The following is a 12255-nucleotide window of genomic DNA, read 5'->3' as shown; positions in this document are numbered from 1 at the left end:
AATTAAGCAAATTTGTCCAGAATAGAAACATTCAGCTGTAGCTATTGCAACATAATTATAAAAAGTGTTTTAAATAACGTATCCTAGATTGCATCTTTAGCAAAAATACGGTAATTACCGTATAAACATTTAAGTTATATAGACCAAAATTGTATCATATGGATCTATAGTTTTCAAATATTTAAGAGGCTTCTTAATCTGATTTTTTCACAATTATGCTTCCCAAGTCCCCTGTAATGGCATGGGAAGGCATTTCTGTATAAAGAGCTAAGATTTAAATTTTACATTCCATAGAGTTTTAACACTGTTCTGTGTGTCTTGCTTTATGCCAAGAGCTACAGCAAGGAAGACTGTAGAGAATAAAAAAAATCACAATTTAAGGGAATATCTTGCTTAAGGCAATTAAATTACTCCAGCTGCCTTGGCAAAATGTGATACTACTCCACAATTAAAGAGACTAGAGGTGACTCAATTAGCAAGGCTTAGACTGAATGGATTTCAGTGCTAGAAGAGAAACAGCATTAAAACTTATATTTACAGTAAATTAAAATTAATTTCAAAAAAGTCTTCAGATTCTATCAATTCTGCATATCACATCTTGATATGGTCTTAGTCCAATTACACTGAATGCTTATTAGTAGAGCCATGCAAATCTGCATATACCCACTTTATATTCACGAACTATGTTTGTGGATGGATGCAGATACAAATTTTGTATCCTTGCATGGTTCTACTTATTAGCAAGAAAAATGCTGCATGGAAAAATATATATTTATTTAAACAAAAAGTGTCAACTAGGACTATCCCAGCATGTTTCACTAGCTGTCAAAACAAAGCAAAGGAACATCCATTATTTGAATTATACTGCTTGCAGAAAAGACTTGTTTCCTGTTACACAAGATAGAATGAATAACCTTTTTCTCTGTTTAGAAAGATTAGTATAAAGGAGCCACTACTGTAGATAACCACAATACAGAATTCAAGTGAAAGGCCTACTGCACTCAAAACCTGTGCTTGCTGGTACTGCTTGTACGGTCATGAATTGCAGCCAAAGTACCTACAGGTTGGAGCTGTAAAACTGACAAGAATGGGCCCGGCTCGGAGCCTGGCTGCCCAAGGCTCCTGGCTCTAAATTCCCCACCAGGAGCATAGCAGCTGACCAGACTCCAGGTGGCTTCCCCTGTCTGCCGGCTGGGGGGAAGCTGGGCTCCTGGCAGGGAGCTGCGTGAGCTCAGACCCCTGGCTCTCAGCCTCCCAAATTGGCCCTCTTTAGTCAGTGGAAGCGCTCCTGGTGAGGACACACACCATCAACAGAAGGAGGATAGTGTGGACATCAGCCACCGCAGTAATTACTGCAGTGGCTGTAAGACAGGGAGGCAAACTTTTTGACCTGAGGGCCACATCTGGGTGGGGAATTGTATGCAGGGCCATGAATGTAGGGCTGAGGCAGGGGGTTGGGGTGTGGGAGGGGGTGCAGTGTGCAGGAAGGGGCTCAGGGCAGGGTACTGGGGAGCAGGAGGGATGTGGCAGGAGGCTCAGGGCAGGGGGTTGGAGTGCAGGAGGGGTGTGGCAGGAGGTTAGGGGGCTCAGGGCAGGGATTTGGTGTGAGGGGTGCAGGCTCCGGCCCAGTGCTGCTTACCTCAAGCGGCTCCAGAGTGGCAGCAGCACGCAGCAGGGCTAAGGCAGGTTCTCTGCCTGCCCTGGCCCTGTGCCTCTCTTGGAAGTGGCCAGCATGTCCAGCAGTGGCTCCTGGGGGTGGGGTGGGGCGGGGCAGGCGGTTCCGCCGCACACTGCCGTCGCCTGCGGGTACCAGCCCCGAAGCCCCCATTGGTCGCTGTTCCCCGTTCCTGGCCAATGGGAGCTGCAGAGGGCAATGCCTGCAGGCGAGGGCAGCGCACAGAGCCCTCTGGCTCCCCCTCCCCCAGCGACATGGTGCCGGCCACTTCTGGGAGTGGCAGGGAGCCTGTCTTAGCCCTGCTGCACCATGGGGCTGGCAATCCTGCAGGCCACACTGAAAACCCTGACTGGCCAGATCTGACCTGCGGACCATAGTTTGCCCTCCCCTGCTGTAAATCAACTTAACCTAGGTTGATTTAAGATTATAGTGTAGACATGGCCTGTGTTTCAAATCAGTTCAGACAGTTACTCTGAAATTGTTTTTTCTTACATAAACATAAATGAGAGCCATTGCTAATATACCACTGTGATAGACAACATTGTAAGAACCTAGGAAAAACAGAAGTTAAATGTTATGTCCAGCTATCCGGTTTTAATTGTAATTATCCACCAGATAATTTCCGAAAATAGCTCTTGGTCCATGGATCATTTGGGAGCACTTTATTGCAACTATTTGAATATTAAATTAGATAAAATAAATTTGGCTCTTAAAAACAGGTTTCCAGTGTGAATACTCACATTGAAAATGCTATTTATATACAAAAATGATCAGAAAATCCAAGCTCATCTAAATGGAGATGACTGTCCTTGGTCATGGTAGGGACAAGGACACTAAGATAACATTATGTCTAGCTTTACATGCTAAGTACACTTTCAGACCACTAAACAACACGGACAAATCTAACAATGGGGAACTGTGTACCTGTAATTCTTCATTGTTGGATGCTGTAGCATAGACACTGTCATAAATATAAAGGGAAGGGTAAACCCCTTTGAAATCCCTCCTGGCCAGGGGAAAGCTCCTCTCACCTGTAAAGGGTTAAGAAGCTAAAGGTAACCTCGCTGGCACCTGACCAAAATGACCAATGAGGAGACAAGATACTTTCAAAAGCTGGGAGGAGGGAGAGAAACAAAGGGTCTGTGTGTCTGTCTATAGTCTGTATGCTGGTTTCTGCAGGGGATAGACCAGGAATGGAGTCTTAGAACTTTTAGTAAGTAATCTAGCTAGGTATGTGTTAGATTATGATTTCTTTAAATGGCTGAGAAAAGAATTGTGCTGAATAGAATAACTATTTCTGTCTGTGTATCTTTTTTGTAACTTAAGGTTTTGCCTAGAGGGGTTCTCTATGTTTTTGAATCTAATTACCCTGTAAGATATCTACCATCCTGATTTTACAGGGGGGATTTCTTTATTTCTATTTACTTCTATTTTTATTAAAAGTCTTCTTGTAAGAAACTGAATGCTTTTTCATTGTTCTCAGATCCAAGGGTTTGGGTCTGTGGTCACCTATGCAAATTGGTGAGGCTTTTTATCCAACATTTCCCAGGAAAGGGGGGGTGCAAGTGTTGGGAGGATTGTTCATTGTTCTTAAGATCCAAGGGTCTGGGTCTGTAGTCACCTAGGCAAATTGGTGAGGCTTTTTACCAAACCTTGTCCAGGAAGTGGGGTGCAGGGTTTTGGGAAGTATTTTGTGGGGAAAGACGCGTCCAAACAGCTCTTCCCCAGTAACCAGTATTAGTTTGGTGGTGGTAGCGGCCAGTCCAAGGACAACGGGTGGAATATTTTGTACCTTGGGGAAGTTTTGACCTAAGCTGGTAAAGATAAGCTTAGGAGGTTTTTCATGCAGGTCCCCACATCTGTACCCTAGAGTTCAGAGTGGGAGAGGAACCTTGACAGACACTGTGTGGATGTTTTTACCACATGTTGTCTAACCCTGTCCTTAGAATCAGTATCTGAGCCCAGCTCAGAGCAGGGTTAGTAAAGCCTATTTCTACCAGCAGTTGAGAATTACAGATCTACATTTTCCCAATGTAAATAAGCTCTCTGATGACCAAGCTTCAAATATGAAGTGAAGCTGAAATCTGTATTGACAAAGAAAGTTCCCCAAGAGAGAAAGAAATAAAAAGCTAAATGAAAAAAAAAGGATCAGACAACTTTCCACTGAGAGATTAAGAGATTTGGGGGGCTGGGGGTGGAATTCAGTGGCTTGTTCATACTATAAATGGGAGTACTTAGCAAATGGTATTCTTCTGAGTCAGTCAAGAGAATCTGAGCTTCTAGGTTACATGCTAGCTATTTCTTGTTTTAATCATGTTTATGTTGCAAGCTCTAACCACCCATCATACTTAGGCCTTGTTTACACTGCAGAGTTATGTTGGCAAAAGGCAGCTTTTGGTGGCAAAACAGTGGCGGTGTACAAAACTGCAATCCCACTTTTGGTGGCAAAATAAAACCAGTTTGACGGGTAACAAACACTTCTTGCACAAAAGTATTATCGACAAAGTGCCAGTGTAGATGCTGCCGTTCATTATGTTGACATAACTAGCCCCCCACCCCCGTATCCCACAATGCCCGCTGTGACTGCTCTGCTCACTGTTTTGAGCTCAGCTACCCTGAAGGCATGCACCCCTCCCCTTTCAAAGCTCCAGAAAACGTTGGCATTCCTCAGCCTGGAGAGCTCACAGAGCTGCTGAGGAGGCTGTGGGAGAACTCAGAAGGAATCACAGAACCCTTAATGTGGAATCGGCAGGCAGGCAGAAGCAGGCTGCTGCTGTGGGGAGGAGAGAGACTGCTGTGCTGTGCAGAGCTGGGAGTTTGATGTGGAAGGGTGTTCCCCTCCCCCAGGATTGGTTGTTCAGACTGCTGTCTGAACATAAAGAGACAGCATGCCACTCTCCCCCAACACACACAAACTGTCTCTCACATATATACTCCCCCCTCAAAAAACACTCTCTCACACACACTTCCCCAGCACACACACACACTCTCCCTCTCACACACTCCCTCCTCCCACATACACTTCAGTTGAAGAGCAGCTGGTGATCTAGTAGGATGCCCATGGAACAATGGGATTGAGAAACCTGCAACATGTGATGCTATACCTGCCCCCTGAGGCATTGCAAACCCTTCCCAAAGCACCCTGCAGCCAGATGCACAGTAGGATAGCTACCCACAGTGCACTGCTCTCTGTGTCGACACAAGAGCTGCTACTGTGGATGCGTTCTGCTGACACAAGGAGCATAGTATGGATGTGCTCTGCCGACACAAGGAGCACTTTTATTAAAGTGGCATCACTTTTGTCGACAAAACTCTACAGTCGAGACAAGGCCTTAGAACCTTAACAGTTAAACTGTATCAGAAGATGAAATAGAGTAGCTGAAACGGTCTGCACCAGAGCGCATGGAAAAAGCTACAGTCCTCGGAGTCTTGCCAAATAGGCTCTTCAGTGCCAGGCTCGTTAAGCGTCCACGAGTCATAAGCCTTTGACAGCCCTGACTATAATTACTGGACAGCTCTACATGGTAAAATGATACTTTTGTTTCAATTTAATATATATTTAGTACTTGTGAATGGTTCAAGAACAACACTGGACAATGCGTTCCCCTATTTATCCAGAGGGGGTACGTACCAAAGTCAGCAAAACTACAAGCTTCCCCATTCATTTCCATTGATATACCTCAACTATGACCTAGGAGAACCACTCCATGGATGGCAGAAGGATACGGTGATCTTTTTCTACCCGTCCACTACGACCCAACAACTACTCAGACCACTCAAGCTCCAGACCTTAGCAACTTTCAGTCACTAAGGACGTGGACTGGACTTAACTGATGATTAAGAAGTAAAAGCTATGTGTAACTGGCCATTACCAATCCCCTAGCCATCCAATCCTCCATACAGCTTTTCTTTATTCTGTTAGCATCTTGATTAAGTGAGAACACCCTAGAGATCCACTGAACACTCAATGATTGTCCATTGAGACAACTCTTCAAACAGGTTAGTCTCTATGCTAAAGTTAAAGCCAGGCCTATTAACAATGCACTTGAGACTGTTTAATATTAGTCTGCAAGTATGACATAAACAAGAGAAAGATTAAACCATTCAAATGAGCTAGCAGTTGAAAGGTGCAACGCACACAGACACAACTGTCTCCCTTATAATCACAGAAAATTTAATTTACCATTTCATTATTGTCAAGTAGTATATCTAAAATGGAATATATGCTGGCAATTAAGACTCCAGACAGAATGCAATTAAATATGCTAAAAAGAAAGAAGTATTAGTGTATTGTTTATATAAACTAAATAGCATTGCTTTTCATTTTATAACCATATTTTATAGCCATATTTAAAGTCATTTTCTAACTTTAAATATTGAAAATTCTTCACTGAGAAACAGTGCACAACATACTCATAACGCTCCCTCTCAGGCTTCTATTCAATTACTGCATCCATTCTAAGGGAAGGAGTCCCATGGGACACAGTTAATTGAGTTTTTAGAACCGCCTCAAAAATATGTTTTTCGTTTGGTGTTTTTTGGAAGTGACGAACCAAAATATTACAAGAATGACTTAAAACCTAATTACTGTCTAATCTATGTACAGTTATTAGCATTCACCCTTACAGAGTATGTTCAGGAGGCAAGAAAAGTAGAAATAAAAATCCCAGTTAGGGAAAGTTACTCAAGCAAGTCCTTATGCTCAGAGGGCATAACAAAAAGGCCTAGCACCATTCTGATCACATCTGTAGATCTCTAGAGCAGATAACACTTTTCAAATGCCAGAGAACAAGAATGTACCCACAAAACTCATTGGCGGGACAATTCAGCCATTTCTAGTAACCAATTGCTATATGCCAAGCAACAGAAGAGACCAGGTCATACTTCCTGTCCTGAAACCTCTGTGTAAGTCTGAGGACAGAGACAGAACTTCCATCAGCATGATTTGAGGGGGAAACAGAAAGCTGTGGTCAGACGAAATTAAGAAACAGATTTGGCCACGCCTACATCATGGTTGCTACAGTGGCAGAACAACAGCGCTGCAGCTGTGCTGCTGCAAAACCCATTGTGTAGGTGCTTCCTACAGTGACAGGAGGGGTTTCTCATACCCAAGCAACGTAGCTAGTTGATCCAATTTTTAAGTGCAGACTAGGCCTTAAGATACCACTGTAGCTTCCCAGTAGTAAAATGAGTACTGTTTCTTTATGCATTGATGGTGCTGCACAGTTGATCATTTCCGGACAGATAACAAGTCTCTTCCTCAGACTGGTGTATACTGAAGGTTGGGGAGAAAATATGGACATTTCAGGCACAGAGATTTCCATCCATAAGGCCAAGTCTACATTAGAAAAGGTTTGCTGGTACAGTTACACAGGAAAACCCTCTTAGCATAGGTACAGCTTACCCTGGCAAAAAAGAGCTTTTGCCTTTTCCTGATATAGCTTGTATCAGTCGTTCCCAAACTTTTTTTCCACCAAGGTCCCCTTTGGTACCTATATATCCTGCATCCCTTTCATTTCCTAAAGCAACAACTTGAAACGTACATATATTAGGTAAGCTTATTATGACACTTATGCACATGCGCAAACACAGTTGAGTTCAGTGGTCTCAGGATTCCCTGGGCTCAGTTCCTATCTCCACCACAGAGTCCTGAAACCCTACATCACTTGATCTGTATTTCTGTTTCCCCTAAATGGGCTATTATTTTCCTATCTTGTAGAAGTGTTGAGCCTTGACATCTATGGCAGAAAAAGTACTTCTAAGCCCTCAAAGAAGGGTGTAATATCCTGAATGCGCAAGGGCGGTACTACTGGAATACCCACAAGCATGACCACTCATGCCTATTGCATGAGAGGTCATGCGATGTGCAGGATGCCATTTTGAGAATAAAATGGCATCCTCCATATAGCAAAAGTGCCAGAATGCCATTCTGGTATGTTCTGGGCCTGGCGCAAAGTACAGACCCCTATATAACAATGGATCACCAGAGATCCGGGGATCCCACTCTGAGAACCAACGGCTTACAGGAGTTTAGTGAGTGAAATAAGTTACACCGACAGAAGCATTTTCATGCTAGTATAACTGTGTCCATGCTAAGGCTTTTGCCAGTACAGAGGTGTCTCAAAACCCTCACACTCCTAACTGACATTGCCATACCAACAAAGGTTTTGAGCAGAGATCTGGCCTAAGAATATGGAATATTTTCCTTATTCCTAACGAAGGTGATGGAAGCCCCAACACTGGAGTCATTTTAAAGTAGATTGCACAAAACAGTACAATATACGGTAGTAATGCAGGGAACAATTTTGCCAGTAACAGGGGAGACGGAAAAAGGGATTATATCTAGACCATCTTTAGATGTCTCTCTTTGGTAGAGAGTAAACAAAATCGTCTTTAATATTTTAAGCCTTACCACTCTTAATTTAATTATATACCATCACATCACAAATAAAGGTAGAGTTCTTTGATCTATATAAACACACAACAATGAAAAATCTTGGCAATCACGATAAGTTGTTACCCAATTGGTACATCTGCACTGCAGCATGGAGCTATAGTTCCCAGCTCAGATAAACTAAGGCCTAGTCTACATTACAGACCTATAGCGGTGTAACTACATTGCCAAGGGATCTGAAAAATCCACACCCGAGTGACTTAGTTATATCAACCTAACCCACCATCAACATGGCTACCGCCTTTCAGGGAGTTGGATTAACTATGCCAACAGGAGAGCGCTCTCCCACCGTCTTAGAGCATCTTCATTGAAATGCTACAGCAGAGCAGCTGCATCAGTTGCAGCTTATTAATTGGCTAAACACACTAGCTCTGATCAAGCGAGTGCTCTAAAAACAGCAGTCTGATCATGGTAACATGAGCGCCCACCAGAGTACAATCTTGTCTGAGACCTTAGGTATGTACTGAGGTGGCTCGCCAAACTGCCACCACCCATTCTGCTGGGACCACATTGCTATTTTTAGCACACTACCATGATCAGTACTAGCACAAGTACGTCAGCCTGAGCTGGGAATTACACCTTCCAGTTGCAGTGCAGATGTACCCTAGAGTTTTTTGATCAAAATGAAATTTTATGGAAAGAAGAATCAAAGACTGCAGGGTTAGCTAGTCATGTACCAGAAATGTACATACAGGAGCAACACTTGGATAAGCAATTTCCTATTCTCTAGGGTTGCTTATTCTTTGGCCTCCTGTGGCAACCTCCCTGGTATTCCAACTTATGCCCTCTCCATACCAACATCTGTATCAGTGCCATCAAGAATAGCAATTCATGACACAAGGTTGCCCTTACTTGCTTTGTGTTGGGTGTGTGGACAGTGAGCATCATGGGCTGCAATGTTTAATCATCAAGTCTTCAGAGAGGGACAGAAGATTTTTTCCCCCTAACAGTTCAACATTCATGAAAACTGCTACACTAACAGCCGAAGTCTTCTCTCCATCAACACAGTATAGCTTTTGTAGAGGTAGAAGGATCACAAGCAACACAGGCTTCCTAACATTAGCCTTCCAGCATGCCTCAATTCTGACCTGGAGCAACAGCTTGTGCATTCACTCATTAGCCTCTCTTTTGAGGCTACCAATAAATGGTGCCAATGCAAAAATGTGTTTTACGATGTAGATACCTAAGCCACTGGGAATGGGACCGAGACCAATTCATTTCAGACATTCCATAGTCACCATCCTACTTCATATCTGAATCACTGACCTGAACGTGAGTCTCTCTAGCCAATTACTAATACTAATAACTGAAGCACAAGTGGAAAAGTTGACTGAAATAGTTTTAAATTGATGCATTCCACTTGGTGATTTAGATGTATGCTTGTTCACAATGTATGATTTTACAGTATGTCTTTTAAATAGCTGGGGGAAATGTAGAGAAATAAAACCATAGTCAAGAATGAAAGGCAAAGATAAGGTACCTTCCATACATAAGTTTCAAAGTACTTTAAAAAGTGCTCAAGAAGCCACACAAGAACCCTATTAAGTATTATACCCATTTTAACAGGTGGAAACAAGGCAGAGATTACATGACTTGTCCCAGATGACACAGAGTGACATACTCAGGAATAGAACCCAGGAGTCCCGATTCCCAATTCATGAAAACTTACCATTAGATAAAAACTGTTTGCCTCTCATATTTTAAAGAATTAAGAAAATGCCTCTAACTTGTTATTTTATTAAGAAAAAGAAAACACTGCAGAACTACATCTCCTTCCCCAGGTCAGACTGAGGGTATGTCTACACTTAAAATACTACAGCAATACAGCTGCAGCAGTGCTTCAGTGCAGCAGACACTACCTACATTGACGGAAGGGGTTCACCCATCCCTGCAGGTACCTAGGACTATCTACCAGTGGGGTTAGGTCAGCATAGCTACATATTGGAGTTTGGATTTTTCACACCCCGAGAGACCTAGTATGCTGATGTAAGTTCCTAGTGTAGACCAGCCCTAAGGCAATGCAGTGCCCGGAACACAGGCTCCTAGAAGAGATGCATGGGCATCAGTGATAAAGCTCCAGGATGAAGACTGTATTCAACAACTTAATTCCTTTGGCACAATGGACCTTGTACAATAAGGTTAAAGCTTATCTATCCAGAAGACAGAGCTTTCTTGGGAGCTAGCTTGAGACCGTGAACTCACACAGGACCTAAGGACCTCCACAAACTTCACCACCATCCGCTCTATGTACAAGAAGTACTTCTTTGACCTTAAAAAGAAAAGGAGTACTTGTGGCACCTTAGAGACTAACAAACGTATTTAAGCATAAGCTTTCAAATAAATGTGTTAGTCTCTAAGGTGCCACAAGTACTCCTTTTCTTTTTGCAGATACAGACTAACACAGCTGCTACTCTGAAACCTGTCTTTGACCTCGCCTTCTGTAACATACAGTACGATTTTATTAAAAACTACAAAACGCTCCACTGCACACACCTCCTCTAGGGAGAGGATGAAAGAACAAACATGGGACAGATGTTTGTCACATTGCTTAATGCACCACTGGAAGGCACTCAGATACTATGGTGATAAGCATGATATAAAGAACTTGTGCAGAACGAAATTCCTCCCCAGGATCAGCACAAGATAGAACCTCTCCCCCTAGGGGCAATAAAGATGGCAACAGGGATCTCATCTCCCTCCTCCAGAAAGGCAGAGGTGGCATCGAGGGTCCCCCAGTACTTACCCAAGAAGATAAAGTATGGCTGTGCTAACACAGTTATTTCCTGAGACAATGTTCACAGGGCTCCCAGATTAGTGAGCCTTTGAGTTAACGCCCCTTTGAGATGCATGGGGCAGTTCAAAGCCCTCAAAGCAACTGTCTGGCTGCTGCAAACTCAAGCAGCCATCACTGAAATCGTGATGCTCAGTCCACATTTTCAAGGCTCTCTTTGCATCATGCAGGCCAGAAACAAATTCCAATACAATCACATGACCCCAGGAGCTGGAGCCCTAAATATGAGCCAGTAGTGTCTGTTGTCTTAATCCAGGTTTCAGAGTAACAGCCGTGTTAGTCTGTATTTGCAAAAAGAAAAGGAGGACTTGTGGCACCTTAGAGACTAACCAATTTATTTGAGCATAAGCTTTCGTGAGCTACAGCTCACTTCATGGCATGCATCCGATGAAGTGAGCTGTAGCTCATGAAAGCTTATGCTCAAATAAATTGGTTAGTCTCTAAGGTGCCACAAGTACTCCTTTTCTTTTTGTCTTAATCCAGTACTGCTTCTTCCCCTAATATACAGAGAAATTTGCCGCTACAATTTCATTTTAAACATGAAACAAAAAAACCAGTAAAAGAGACTCTGCATTTTAGAACTGTTTGAAATTATCAAGTAAACCCCGATTGGTACAATCCTTGTTACTATAAATTTACCACTATAGCCTGACCTCTGTTGTTATACCACTATACCACTGAACCTCTGACCTTCTCTAGTGTTATAATATTTACAGCGGTAACCTGGGGACCCGGGGGGAGGCGGCAGGGTTTGGGGGCAGCCCGCGCCCTCGGGGCGGGCCCGGCCGGGAGGCGCTGTCGGGGGTGGGGGGTCAGTCACCTTTGAAGAAGCGCAGCGCCAGGCCGTACAGCTCCTCCAGGCCGAACCCCCAGCGCTGCTCCGGGCTCAGCGCCGCTGCCTCTTCCGCGTCCCCGCCGGCCGCCTCCGGGAGCCCGGGGCCCGGCCGGCTCCACCCCGCCGCGCTCGCGGCCTGGGGATCCGGCTGCCCCGGCCGCTCCTCGGAGTCGGGGCTCAGGGTCAGCCCGTCTATGGAGACCTCGAGCCGCTCCGAGCTCAGCGCCGCCACCACCGCCGCCGCCATCCTCCCTCAGCCTCCGGCTCGACTCGGCTGGGGCGGGGCGGCCACGTCCCGACTTCCGCTCCCCTCCGACCCGGAACTTCCGGCACCAGCCCCACGGAGCGGGAGGGGCCGGGGAGCTCCGTGGGGGTGGTGCCCGCTGGAGGTGTCGAGAAGCCGGGGCGCGGGGGGGGGCAGTTTCCTCTCCGCTTTCAGCAGCTGCCTGCGGGCTCTTGTCCCCCGCTTTCTGACCGTTCCGCCTTTGCACGGTAACTCT

General features: G+C 44.7%; 1 protein-coding gene across 1 annotated transcript in view; it reads right to left on the bottom strand.

Annotated features, from left to right (window-relative positions):
• The window catches only part of ACBD3 (acyl-CoA binding domain containing 3), a 34065-nt gene extending 22026 nt beyond the window's left edge, over positions 1 to 12039 (bottom strand). The window contains exon 1 of the mRNA XM_077813675.1: positions 11741 to 12039. Coding sequence (XP_077669801.1) covers positions 11741 to 12002 — 262 coding nt within the window. The 5' untranslated portion in view covers positions 12003 to 12039. The remainder of the gene's footprint in view (positions 1 to 11740) is intronic.
• Positions 12040 to 12255: the final 216 nt, after the last annotated feature.

The sequence above is a fragment of the Eretmochelys imbricata genome, chromosome 3 (assembly GCF_965152235.1).
Source record: "Eretmochelys imbricata isolate rEreImb1 chromosome 3, rEreImb1.hap1, whole genome shotgun sequence".
In the NCBI taxonomy this organism is placed as follows: Eukaryota; Metazoa; Chordata; order Testudines; family Cheloniidae; genus Eretmochelys; species Eretmochelys imbricata.
This window is presented reverse-complemented; position numbering and strand designations above follow the sequence as displayed.